Source organism: Lethenteron reissneri, chromosome 23 (genome assembly GCF_015708825.2).
Source record: "Lethenteron reissneri isolate LAM-NWPU_2019-01 chromosome 23, ASM1570882v1, whole genome shotgun sequence".
Classification (NCBI taxonomy): domain Eukaryota; kingdom Metazoa; phylum Chordata; class Hyperoartia; order Petromyzontiformes; family Petromyzontidae; genus Lethenteron; species Lethenteron reissneri.
In genome coordinates this window covers 22014128-22028357 of record NC_083801.1, presented here as the reverse complement: position 1 = coordinate 22028357, position 14230 = coordinate 22014128, and the positions used below count along the sequence as shown (strand labels likewise).

Here is a 14230-nt window from a genome sequence, read left to right as displayed (position 1 = left end):
TCCCAATTTTCAGCAGGCGTCAGCGTTTGGGATCGAACCCACGACTTCCTGCATACCAGTTGAGGTAGTTAATATCTTCTCATAGCCACCGTAGCTGCCCACCCCTCCACACCCTCCGCCCCGCGTCTCACCCGCAGGTCCTCGGGGTCCATGCTGTGCTCGCTCCAGGCGGACGCGATGCTGGAGTTGAGGTAGGAGCCCGAGCGCCGCATCACGTCCAGCTCGTCCTCGTACGCCTCCGCGGCGATGTCGTCCCGCAGCGTCGCTCCGGAGCAGGCGAACTGCACGCGGAGGGGGGGGGGGGCAGGCGGTGAGAGGTGGGCGCAAGCGGGGAACAAAGACAAAGATTCCCCCTTGTAGCCTGTAACAGACTGTTGGGGCAAGTGCTGTTCGCGGGCATGTCTGCAAGCCGGTACTTTGGAGGCATCAATGTCGCGAGATTCTCTTCCCGCGGGCGTCGAGGAGGAGCTGTACCCTGGCTCGCCAGAAGGCGGCACAGCAGAAACACGGACTCCACCTGTCTCCTCTGTACGGGATAGAGTGTTTCCCCCTTGCATGTGTGGGTTTTCTCCGCTTGCTTCGATTTCATCCCACATGTAAACACTTATTAATTGGCCGATAACAGCTTCATATACAGAGGACCGCAGAGCTTGAGCAATTGTTGGCACTGGCTCGCCACACGGCTGCCTTGCTGTTTGTCTTTGGCTCCCCACGCCTCTGAGTCGTTCTCTCTCTACCAGAGCGAGCAAATCGTGCGCGGCTCATTACAAGTTGATATTATTACGATTGCCACAAACGAGGGGGTGGGTGGCCATCACCATGCCCGGCAGCCTTTGTCTCCCAGGTACGAATCTGAGGTTGAGTCAATCTCAGGGAGGCCCAGGACCGGTTCAGATATTTGTCAGCGATGTGAGCCACGAGTGGGAATCAATCTTGTGTCACGAGGTTTGTAGTTCAGTGTGCTAACCAGTGCACTGCGCACGCATACATACATGTGTGCATACACACACACACACCTTGTGTAAAAATACATCATGGATGGCACACACACAATGGCATGCACACACATACACAATGGCATACACACACCACAGATGCATATGTACATGTACATACATAAAAACAAGCATGAACACGTACACATACATCATGACACGCACACGTGTCATGAATCGCACATGCGCGCATATGCACTCTACGGCACGGATGTAGAAATACGTTCAACACACGCTGCTGACCTAACTTTGGCCCAACGGTTCCCACCACATGCCAACGTTGGCCCAACGTTAGCCCAACGCTGCACGTCTACTAGAAGTGCACATTCGCAATCTTCCAATCTTACACGAGCGCGCCGACAGTTTGATCTGGCCACAGGGATTCATATTCTTGGTTCTTTCGGTAAAGTCACGTAGAAGGGATTTCACACCTGATGATGATTGCTTGTGTTGCAGTCGAAACGTCGTGAGAATTTTTATTGTTTGATATTTTTATCATTTTATCATTTCCCTTCTACGTGACTTTGCCGAAAGAACCAATAATATGATACAAATCTCCTGTACTTAATGAAACTTGTTGAAGTCGTCACAGTGCCGAGATATGAAACGGCGCCTCCAGAACCGCAGCCGTCACACCGAGTTCTGCAGGCGTTATTTCTTATTCTCGCGTCCGAGTTCATGTTTGCCCTCCGTAGGCTGATAACTACGACGGCGACGGTAGATCGGATCACGCGATGCGAGGTACTCTCCTCTGGGTTGTATTATTACCCGACAGCTGATTGTGTTAGGAAAACCGGCATTCATTTGTGGCCAGATCGAGTGAACAGAGATTGAATGAAAGCAAATCAAAGGAGGGCTCCACGCAATTGATCAACCATTGAACATTTCAAACGCAGCGCTTTGTTTTACACGAACCCCGATATAACAATTGCAAGATAAATAAAAGCCCCCCCCCCCCAAAAAAAAAAAAACACAATAAAAAATATGAATGGAAAGGTCCGATTTAACTTAACGTGCATACATTAGCGGCGGTACAAAGCGCCGAAGCCTCACTGGTGTGGTGAGCAAACGCGTGTCGGCATGACAACGTAACGAGCACCATTTTACCCGAGCGCTCGTGCAACAGTGGGCAATGTCAGGGGGTTCACTCCCTCCCCCCTCCCCTCCCTCCCTCCCTCCACTCCCCCTCCCTCCCTTCCCCCTCCCTCCCTCCCTCCACTCCCCCTCCCTCCCTTCCCCCTTCCACTCCCCCTCCCTCCCCCTCCCTCCCATCCCCTGGTCTCCCTCCTGCTCTCCATCTCACTCCCCTCCCTCCTCCCTTTCTTCCTCCAACTATCCCTGCTAACCCTGCTTCTCCCTACCTCCCCGATCTCCCTCCCTCTCTCCCGGCTCTCCCTCCTTCCCCCCTCCCACTCTCCCTGCTCTCCCTCCTTCCCCCCTCCCTCTCTCCCTGATCTCCCTCCATCTCACCCTTATTGCATTCTCTCTCTCCCTGCTCTCCCTCCTTCCCCTCCCTTCCTCCAACTCTCCCTCCCTCTCTCCCTTGCTACTCTCTCTCTCTCTCTCTGTCTCCCGGCTCTCCCTCTCTACCCCTCATCTCCCTCACTCTCATGTCCCTCTCCCTCTCACCCGTACCTTGGGTATGAGCAGCAGGCTCACGGTGACCGTCACCGTCAGCTGGGTGTGAATAAACACCATGAGCAGCATCCAGTCGGGGTGCAGAGTGAAGGTCATCACAAACCTGTAACCACGGCGACACCACGGCAACCGTCAATGGCAGCCTCCCACGAACGCCCGTCATCTTGTGGCAGATTTAACAACAACAACAAAAACAACTCCTTGTTTTGCACGAGTGTGTGGTGAAGGGATGGGGTGTGGACTGGGTTATTGATGACATTATATTTTAATTAAAGATTCCTCTCTCACCTTGAACTATTTAATTTGGCGGTGGGGGAGGGAGGTGGAATCCTACAGGTTATTTTTACAAAATCTAAAAATTGTTTTATCTCCATTTAATGTCTTTAACTCTCAAGGGAGACCTGTTTGAAATATATACGCTTCCTCCATCTCCCTTGCAAGACATATGATGATGATAATGATGATGATTCTAATGGTAGCTCTCACCTCTGGTTAAATAAAGGATGATCAATGAATAACCTTTTAAAGAAAGGAAAAAAATTCCCAACTCTCAGCAGACGACACGTCTCCCTTCCCGTATTGAGTTAAGCGCGCACGGTTAATGTGTGCACTCTCGCTCCAATTTAATATCCACCGCCATTAATTATTCATGCAATAGCAAGGGTGTTGGCACCGGACGCAATAGAATACAATTCAGGCATGAAATATTGAGAGCACGGCGAGACCCGAGCACGGCGCAGCGACTCGGGGCTCGAGGGACGCGATCTCTGTGGGCAGTGTCAACACGTGGCCACGGGCGCGCTGGGGAAGAACGAGGCATTTTTCGTCGTCTTTATCGTCATCAAAGTCATCATTATTATCATCATCTTTGTCATCACCGTCGTCAACATTATCGTCATCATCATCGTCGTCATTATCTTAATCATCACCGTCGCCATCATAACCGTCATCAGATAGTCATCATCATCATCATCATAAAATCATCATCATGATCATCATCTATCCATCACTAACCATCAGCATCATCATTAAAAATGTAATTATCATAATTGCCATCAACAATCTAGTCATCGCCATCACTTCATCATCACAAAGCATCATTGGCATTTAAAAAAATCGTCATCGCTATCATGAATAATAATTATAATCATGGCAAAGTGTCCTCTGGTTAATAACCACGCAAATCTATTTAAATAATCCTTTACAGTGTGAGCAATTATCTTCATGATTATCACGATCGTGTATTTTCGCGAAACTGCATTTTTGTTCCATTATGTGCACTCTCCGTTAACGCGCCAGTGAGGTCATTATTCACACACTGATGTATTTGCTTGCGATTGTGTATCCCGTGTGCGCCCAGGTGACGACGGCGTTACGTCTCGTGATAGAATAATGTGGCCGACTCGACACTCGCTTTGATTAATTCAGCTCAGCTGGGACCCACGGCCAAGGATGGATTTTCAGTGAGAACTTTTCATTACCATTTAAAATCGACAATTTGAGTAAACCTAAGCGGGTTTTATCTTCATTGCAGCATGCATTTAATCCTCGCGACTCAAATGCATATTTGCTAAATAAGTATACGACAACGCAGTGATCCATCTCAACAGGTTTCAAATGGTGGAATTAATGAATGTACTTGTGCGTCTGTTATACTCGCTGTGAGGTGAAGGTTTAACTATGTCTGGAATTATTTTATTGAAATAAACCTGGATTGGGTGAAGCGGCAGTGAAGTGGTGAGCGGATTGCGCTATTAACCCGGTGACCCGAGCTTGATTCCCAGCCATGGATAAAAACAGCAACACCCTCTCTCGCCGCCTTTGTCTCTCCCTAGCGCTGATATTTGCTACACACCGCACCAGGCACTCAATTAAGGCTGAGTCGATCTAGCGGAGGCCCAGGACCGGTTCAGATTACCATCAGCAATGTCGGCCTTGAGCAGGAATTGAACTCGGGACGCCTGCTCTGCAGTGGGGCGCACGAATCCCAACACTCCCGCTCCACATTTGTTCCAACACGCAGGCACGCGCATACATATATGCAAACACACACGTATGGTGTAAGCACACAAAGACAAAGATCCCTCGTACGGCCTTAACAGAGAGTTGGGAAAGCACCTATGAAGGCCGGCACGGCGCACGAGGGCGTGGGTGGGCCAGCACCACGCCCGGCCGCCTTTGTCTTCCCAGTGGCTATGATTTTGCACACGGTATCAGGTAATCATTTGAGGCCGAGGACCGGTTCAGATATCGTTACTGGTGTTGGCCATGAGCGGGAATCGAACTCGGGTCGCCGGGTTCGTAGAGCGGCGTAGCGTCAACCGCTGCACTACCGCTCCCCCACGGAGTAAACACTCACAACACACAACACCGTCCACGTGTATACGTCACATACAGTGGGTTCTAACGTTTTACAAAGGGGGTTGCAACCAAGCTGTTTACTCAAAACGCCCGTCCGGCAGGTGCAGTCCGGACAGATTCAATTATCTCACTCAGAGGGAGCAGCGGGGGGGGGGGGGGCGTGACTCCGCGTTTGAAATTACGCCGCGCTGCGATGATTGAGAGCGAGAACGGCGGACCTAGAGATCCCTGGGAGACGTTGTGAACACCCGTGATGGGATGAGCCACGTGCGAATTTTAAGGGCACATTGGTGGCCCCCTGCCCAGCGAGCCTTCCCACACAACATCACGTGGCCTCAAGGTGCCTGGAATCGGTGGCGTCATCACGGTTGTTGTTCGTGGGATGTGATGAGACCGGGGTTGCCACCCGTCCTGGCTTTCCCAGGATTGCCTGCTTGTTCCCAGGATCGCCTACTTGTCGAGGAGGTCGCTCTTATCTTAGGAGATCTTTCAGACTTCCTTGGACATTAAAAGTCCCGGTTTATCGGCAGTTGCCAAGAAAATAAAAATAATAATGATAATACACCGCTAAAGACAAGTTTTTGCCTGCAGTTCTTCCACATCCCGGTATTGAGAGATATATTTTTTCTCTCACGATATGTCATGGTTTTTTTTAATGTCTAAGAGGTGGCAACTGTAGGTGAGCGTGTGCGTGCATGATGCAGCGGTGGCGCAGTGGCGAGCGCATGGAGCTACAAACCCAGCGACCCAAGTTCAATTCCCACTCACAAACCAATAACAATGGTGAATATTGAAACCAGTCCTTGGCCTCCCTATGTCAACTCAGCCTTAAATGAGCACCTGGTGTGGAGTATAAAGGGGACAGCTTTGTCAGGAGTGCACCTGACTGATTCCCAGGATTTGCTCCACCGCCACTGTAAGTATAAAGGAATGTTTGTTCAGTATCTATGCCATCTATGTATCTACGCGTTTCTGTTATGTTTGCGCTTCTGTTATGTTTGCGCTTCTGTTATGTTTGCGTTTCTGTTATGTTTGCGTTTCTGTTATGTTTGCGCTTCTGTTATGTTCGCGTTTCTGTTATGTTTGCGCTTCTGTTATGTTTGCGTTTCTGTTATGTTTGCGCTTCTGTTATGTTTGCGTTTCTGTTATGTTTGCGTTTCTGTTATGTTTGCGTTTCTGTTATGTTTGCGCTTCTGTTATGTTCGCGTTTCTGTTATGTTTGCGCTTCTGTTATGTTTGCGCTTCTGTTATGTTTGCGTTTCTGTTATGTTTGCGTTTCTGTTATGTTTGCGCTTCTGTTATGTTTGCGCTTCTGTTATGTTTGCGCTTCTGTTATGTTTGCGTTTCTGTTATGTTCGCGCTTCTGTTATGTTTGCGCTTCTGTTATGTTTGCGCTTCTGTTATGTTTGAGTTTCTGTTATGTTTGCGCTTCTGTTATGTTTGCGCTTCTGTTATGTTTGCGCTTCTGTTATGTTTGCGTTTCTGTTATGTTTGCGCTTCTGTTATGTTTGCGCTTCTGTTATGTTTGCGCTTCTGTTATGTTTGCGCTTCTGTTATGTTCGCGCTTCTGTTATGTTTGCGCTTCTGTTATGTTTGCGCTTCTGTTATGTTTGCGCTTCTGTTATGTTTGCGCTTCTGTTATGTTTGCGTTTCTGTTATGTTTGCGCTTCTGTTATGTTTGCGCTTCTGTTATGTTTGCGCTTCTGTTATGTTTGCGCTTCTGTTATGTTTGCGCTTCTGTTATGTTCGCGTTTCTGTTATGTTTGCGTTTCTGTTATGTTTGCGTTTCTGTTATGTTTGCGCTTCTGTTATGTTTGCGTTTCTGTTATGTTTGCGCTTCTGTTATGTTTGCGTTTCTGTTATGTTTGCGCTTCTGTTATGTTTGCGCTTCTGTTATGTTTGCGTTTCTGTTATGTTTGCGTTTCTGTTATGTTCGCGCTTCTGTTATGTTTGCGCTTCTGTTATGTTTGCGTTTCTGTTATGTTTGCGTTTCTGTTATGTTCGCGCTTCTGTTATGTTTGCGCTTCTGTTATGTTTGCGCTTCTGTTATGTTTGCGCTTCTGTTATGTTTGCGTTTCTGTTATGTTCGCGCTTCTGTTATGTTTGCGCTTCTGTTATGTTTGCGCTTCTGTTATGTGAAGTCGCAAACGTAGCGTGTACAGGTTGTGGGAACACAACATACTTTTTAGTTTTTGGTTCTTTCGGTAAAGTCACGGAGAAAGAAAATAAATTAAATATTAGAATACGACGTTTCGATTGCAACACAAGCAATCATCATCAGGTACGAATGAATGAGAAAAAAACAAACCTAGCAAACTTGGAAATAGAATGCAATACAACACAGAGAGTCGGCTAACACAACAGTCAACACCCTACCTGGTTGATTACGTTCTTCCAAAGATTGCACATGCCTATGTGTTATGTTAGCCGACTCTCTGTGTTGTATTGCATTCTATTTCTAAGTTTACTAGGTTTGTTTTTTGTCATTCATTCTTACCTGATGATGATTGCTTGTGTTGCAATCGAAACGTCGTATTCTATTATTGAATTTATTTTCTTTCTCCGTGACTTTACCGAAAGGACCAAAAAGTAATTCCTGCAGTCACGAAAGCTCCAAATCAAGTTTGGAACACAACATATTTGGGGAGTGCGATGGGACACGAGGGCCGGGCGAAGCTGAGCGCTGCTGGCGAGATTGAGGGCGGGAGGTCGAAGGAGTGCACAAGGGAGCGCTACGCGACATCCACACGCTTCGAGACGCACCGCGCGACGCGCGTCACGCCTCACATCAGACGCACAACACTCGCGCACGGCTGGAGACGCACTGTGAATCGCGCAGCGTAGGACGCGAAACGGGGAAGCGCGACGCGGGCCACATGGCAACGCGACGCCACGTAAAGAACGCGAAGCGAGAGATGCCAGACACTCCATGCCCTTACTGCAGGATGTGGAAGATGAGCGAGAGCAGCATCTCGTTGAGCACGGCGACCGTCATGTGGCAGGGCTCGTGGAAGGCGGAGGGCACGGTGCGCACCGCGTAGCACAGGTACATGGTCCAGCAGAGGAACAGGAACTCCGCTAGCGAGGGGAAGAGGACAGTGGTGGACAACGGGGGGGACGTTACCAGAGCAGGCGGAGGTCAGAGTTCGGGGGTGGTGGGTGAGAAGCAATAGCGCAGTGCGGCGTGTCAGCCATTGTCATCATCATCGGCAGCCATGATCAATCCACTGCTGGATGAAGGCTTTCCCCACGTGCCGCCATTCTCTCGCGATCCTGCGAAGTGAGAGTCCAACTGGCACCCCGACACGAGCCGATTTCATCGCTCCGTCTCTACTCGGTGGACGCCCCCCAGGATGCATTCCATCACGTGGTTGCCGCTCTCGTTACTCGTGGCGATCATCCCGAGTCAGCATGGAGAAACAAACCACAACGGATGAACGGACGGCTGAGTACACGACGGCGCCGAATGCGGTACGCACGTGCTACGGTCAGGGCGCTTATGGATGAAGGTGGGAGAGCATGCGTGCCCTTGCTTGCCGATACGGGTGTAAGTGTGCTTACAATATGAAGGCAATGCGGAGTGGATTTCGTTTATGATGCGCAAACAACCGCAGCGATCCCTCTCTCTCTTTCCTTCATTATGTTCGACTAAAATTAAACGTGAAAACTGATTATTTTTTTCAATTCTAATTTGACATCGCTTAAAGTCTACAATTTATTTGTACAGCACTGCGATGTCATTCTTCAAGGTACATTGTAGGCATGGATCGTTATTAAAGTGTTATTTTTTATTTTAAATCTGCGTGGGCACACGCTGTGTAGTCATTTGATACTACTACATCAATGTTATGTGTAGGCTTTCACAACCAATATTGCGATTCATAATTGGTTGCTTTTGAGTTTGATCACCGTGTAGGTAGAATGCCGATTAGTTTAACAATAACCCTCCACCACCAAACGGAGACACTGAAATCAAGTTGTCAAATCACAAGCAAATGGAGACATTAAAAGACTAAATTTTGACAGTCTGTAATATGGAGAAAATGTTCCATGCTTTTCAACATTCCTCCAGTTTGACTGAAAAAAACCCAAATCACTTTGCACGTTTGTGCACGTGGCAACTGTATTTGACTGGCTCTGTCTGGTGGTGGATGTTAGAGTTAAAGGATTGACATTGCACCTACATACGATCTAAGCCAACAAAAATAACTACGACTCATATTACATCAGTCGACAGTACACAAGAGAGAGATTCCAACAGCCAAGTTGGAATTGAAAAAAAGATACGCCTAGTATTGTACATTATTCTAATATACAATTCACGACTTCGCTATGTGTCTGAATGTAAGCATTATGTATTATGGAGGAATTTCATCTTTTTCTTGATTATCGTGTGCTCTACAATGCACACGCATTGGACTCTCAGGGGCTTGAATATTTCATCACGGAACATTAATTGATTTTGTCATGTTATTGGGTTCGATTATTTTTTATTGTACCACATGCGTGTGATGATTTTGATCTCTCCGATGTCTAAAGCAACGCTGGAATTTTAAGGCATATGCAGTCACAATCAAGGGATCTTTTAGCCCAATTTATGAACATAAAAAATATTGCTTTGGGACGCTAAAGCCTTGCATTAACTACATGCGCAACTAACAATTATTAATTCCAGTTATCGCTTGGGTGCAAGAGATCACCCATATAGCCTCGTCCACTATTGGGGCGAATATTTTGAGCGAGCCCCTGATTAAATGAGCATGACACGTGGGGGGTTGTAAGGCCAGCCACCACCGTCTCCCCATTGCTGATGTTTACACACTGCACCAGGTACATTTTTCATGCTGAGCCAAGCGAGGGAAGACAACAGACCAGCTCAGACACCACTTGCTACTGATGATGATCTCATATATGGCCAATGAAGCGCAACTATGAACGATTCAGTTCTAAGTTATTTTTCCATTAAATGTATCTTAGGCATATACCGTACTGATGATTGCAATGACCTGGAATTGAACTCAGGTAGGTGGACAGCCCAGTACACGAAGCACTGCAACACCACTCCACGCACAAAAGTATACAAAGACCCCCATGTAGTCTCCAACAGACCGTTGGGGCAAGTACTGTCAGTTTGTTGTCCGTCCCCTGCACCTCCGATTAGTATGGTTGACTACATATGGTGCGAAATAAGTTCAGCTTACATACACACAACACGGCATGCTAGGGGAGTGAGTGGCTAACACCACAACCGGCCGCCGCCTTTGTCTCCCCCAGTGTTGCTGTTTACACGCAGCGGCACTTAAACACACGCACGCGCACGGACACAGCAGAGCACACTGACCCAGCGCCATCATGTAGTCCCAGCGGCTGAGCAGGCACTGTGTGAAGCGCAGCCCCTCGGCCGTCTGGCCCACGCCCACGAGCAGCACGCCGCGGCCCAGGTTCTCCCACGCGGCGGCGCTCCACGCCGTGAGGAACCACAGCACGAGCAGCATGATGAGGCCCAGCATGCGCAGCACCCGTCCGCTCGTCAGGTACGGCAGCCGCTGGGCCGTGCGCGCCAGGAACACCTTCAGCACCCTGGAGAGCGACAGCGGGGGGAGCGGGCACCATTGCACACTGCCACTCGCGATGTCGCGTGCGTGTGTAGGTGCTCGCTAACAGCACTTGCCCCTACAGTCCGTTGAGGCTGTACGGGGGATCTTTGTCTTTGTGTGTCCGAGCGGGTTCGGTTCCTGCTCATGGCCACCACCAGTGACAATTATCCGAGCCGGTCCTGGGCCTCCCCTAGGTCGACTCAGCCTCAAATGAGTAAATGGTGCAGTGGGTAAACATCGTCACTAGGGAGACAAAGGCGGCTGGGCGTGGCGATGGCCATCCACCCCTTCGTGTGCCACAGTGCCGGCCTTCGTAGGTGCTCGCGAGCAGCACTTGCCCCTCAACAGTCTGTTGAGGCTACACGGGGGATCTTTGTCTTTGTGTATCCATGCGCCACGCACCGGTGCAGCTTGAGCGTGATGGTGCCGTACAGGATGGAGAATCCGAGTAGGCGAACCCAGCGCAGGGCCATGCACTGCAGAGCTCCCGGCTCAAAGTACAGGATGATCACCTGGGCAGCCAGAGACAAAAAGCGCGATTCCATTCCTCCCATAAGTGCTCGTCAGCAAGCACACGTCAAGGCCAGCATCATAAACACCTGCGAACGAAGTCGATTGCATACGAACAACCCTTAAGAACACTGACAATACGTACACGGTGAACGCTGTGACTATTCCGTGAATGGTCTGGCCAGAGGAGAGAACAGCTGACTGCTTCACCGTCCAAAGTCACCAAGAGGACGAGCAGAAACTCCGTCTCTATGAATCCCCGGATCTCCTGCTCACGAGCGTTCTCTCCTCAGCATGGGCTCAGGCCGAGTGCTAATCTCACCGTTTGGCTAAGCCAGACACGATCGGGTAGAACCATTATCTTCATTGAACCCGACCCCAAATTCAATTTTTAATTGATAATTAAAAAGCGTACACGTGTACGTGCATATGTGTCTGTGTGTGAACATACGGCTGGTTGAATTGGCACACTTCTGCAATCCGGTGCCTTGGAGGCAGGGGCTGGTAGACCACTTAGAATCGCAAAACTCGCCAAGCCTGCTGGAATGTGGAGTGGCCAAAGCGTCGACTTCGATTCAAATGTGATATAAGGAACTGGTCAAACGACCCCATAGACAGGAACCCTCCTGAAAATGATTTTGGCCGATGACAACGAATCGTCACACTTGGTGGTGAAAACTGGATTCAAGAAAGGTAGTTTTTTACCGTCCCAGTGAAAGGTGGTGCCTCTCGTGCCTGCGGAGGTGGCACGAACCCATCACGTATACACATTGAAAACACTGCGATTTATTGCTTAGACCTGCCCCCCTCATTGCAGGTGAGGTTTCGTGTCCGTGCGTTTATGCATCCGGGGCCGTGTGGAAGAGTAATTCGGCTCTGCGGTGTGTTTTGTTTGTTGTTGTACAGAGTTAGACTGATGGCTTTAATCTAAGTTGTCTTGTGGTTGTTGTTGTTTGACTTGCATCCCACTGGAATTGTTGCACACAACGTTGGTGTACGGTGCTTTTTATGGAAGACTTTGCTGTTTATCCTGGATTTTTTTGTTTGCGCATCGTCACTTTAAGATGTTTTGTTGTTCATGTTTTTGTTTTTTGTTTTGTTGCGGTTGCATCCGACTCAAGAGCCGAATGACTCACAGGGCTATACCAAATAAACTGAAATAAATAAACTGAAAACTGAAGTTATTCGGGTCCTATCGTGGCGTTATTCGGAGAGCTACGCAGCACAACCATCAACACCTACGAAGTGTCAAGAGTCTTGTGAGTCCAGGATGACAAAGAAAACAAATCTACTTATAGCAACAACAACAACAAAACAACCGACCGGGATGTTCCAATTTTGTGGTGTGAATGCGTTCCACGGGGTCGACGGGGAGAATTATACCGGGAAGCAGAGCAGGAAGGAGCCGAAGAGCAGAACCTCCAGCAGGAGGAGCCCGGAGGAGCGGATGTTCTGCAAGACGATCACGGCAACAGGGTGAGATAAATCACGTAGCAGTCGGAGCAGTCGTAGGGCTTTCGCCAACAATATTACCCGAAGTAAACGTTTTTTGGGGTTAGATCGTGTAAATAAATACAAGTGTGTCGTTAACCCGCCACCACCCGACGCTAACCACTGTGCCATCACTCCATCCCTTAAATACGTATCATATTAAATACATGCTCTATTTAACCTGGAGTCACGGCATTTAAAATCAAAAATTCAGATTTGATACGTAATTTTTGTTCACATGCGGGGAGTGAATGATGGTGAATGACTGATGGGTGAGTTCGCTCATTGAATGAGGGTTTGTGATTAAGTGAATTCGTGACGGGCATGGCAAAGTGAGTGAGTTAGTGAAGGATACAGTTCATTGAGTGGGTGGTTGAGTAAGTGAGTGTGTTGATTGCGTTCGGGTTTTGAGCGAGCGGGTTTTTGAAGGAGATAGTTAATTGATCCACTCACTTGGAGTGAGTGAGTGAGTGAGCGAGTGAGTGAGTGAGTGAGCGGTTGAGCGAGTGAGCTATCGGATGCGATAGTTAATTGGCAAGCCTGTGTGGGGGCGAGGTGTTGGGTGTGATAAATATAATGGATGAGTGAGTAAGAGAGCGAGTGAGTGAGCGAGCAAAGCATCGAGTGGGTGAGTACAGTGAGAGTGTGGCTTGGGAGATGGGACACGAGACGAGAGTAAAGCGAGTGTCTGGAGCGAGCGGTGAATGATTGGTTAAGTGAGTGAGCGAGTGAGTGGGGTGAGGTTCATCTTTCGCGCCCGGGGGGTCACGGGGTCACCAATCACAGCTGCAGGCATCGCTGAGTGACAAGTCCCTTGCCCCCGCTGAGAGCAGTTGCTCGTGATGGATTAAACACGACCACGTGTTTGTGATGAAACAGTGGAAGGAGGGCTATGCTGGGGCTGGTAAAAATACAAACGATGAGGTTTCTGATCAATGCTTCTCACGGCGCTCACCTTTGAGACATTATTTAAACTGGAAATTGACACAATGCGGGCGAACGATTGTGCAACCGTCTGAATGATTAGATTTGCGTCGGTAAAGACGACTCTGACTGAAATTGACTCAACTCGCTCTCGAAGAACCGCGGTGGCCCCCCCCCCCCCCCTTGCTCCGAGCGTAGAATTGACGCGCGCGACGGCCAGGCTCTGGAACGATGCCGTGCCGTCATCGGTGGCTCTCCTCAAACCCCATTCTCCCTGCGTTTCCCCAAGTGGTCTCGCATTTTTTACACACGAACCAATCCTCTCGTTCATCTCTGACGAAAGGACACCGGTGAGCCGCGGGACGATTCACCTCCTCCGCCGAATCCAATGAGCCGTCACGATTTAGAATTGAGACTTGGTGTTTAGAATCTGCTCGCCTTTTTGCGTCGTCTTCACCGTCTCGTCGGCGCACTTCTCGTCTCGTTCTGCAACCCCGTTTTTGTCCCCGTGAGTAAACGGTACCACAGGCGTCACATCCGCGTGCAATTCCAAGGATCGATTCTCGCTCGCGCGATCTAGAATCGGGACCACCCCCTCTCTGCTGCCTGTTACACTGTACCTGTCTCGTGATACTGCATTGCCACAATTACAATTAACACGCGTTATATAGCGCGTGCTAATTGTGTTATACCACGCGTGATAACTGTGCTTGT

At 49.0% G+C, this 14230-nt stretch overlaps 1 protein-coding gene across 1 annotated transcript in view; it reads right to left on the bottom strand.

Annotated features, from left to right (window-relative positions):
• Window positions 1–14230, bottom strand: part of GPR158 (G protein-coupled receptor 158) — a 57693-nt gene that overhangs the window by 7195 nt on the left and 36268 nt on the right. The window contains exons 5-10 of the mRNA XM_061557695.1: window positions 12485–12553; window positions 10994–11103; window positions 10336–10574; window positions 7934–8072; window positions 2631–2736; window positions 132–281 (exon numbers count right to left, since the gene is read on the bottom strand). Of these exons, the coding sequence (XP_061413679.1) occupies window positions 132–281; window positions 2631–2736; window positions 7934–8072; window positions 10336–10574; window positions 10994–11103; window positions 12485–12553 (813 nt within the window). The remainder of the gene's footprint in view (window positions 1–131; window positions 282–2630; window positions 2737–7933; window positions 8073–10335; window positions 10575–10993; window positions 11104–12484; window positions 12554–14230) is intronic.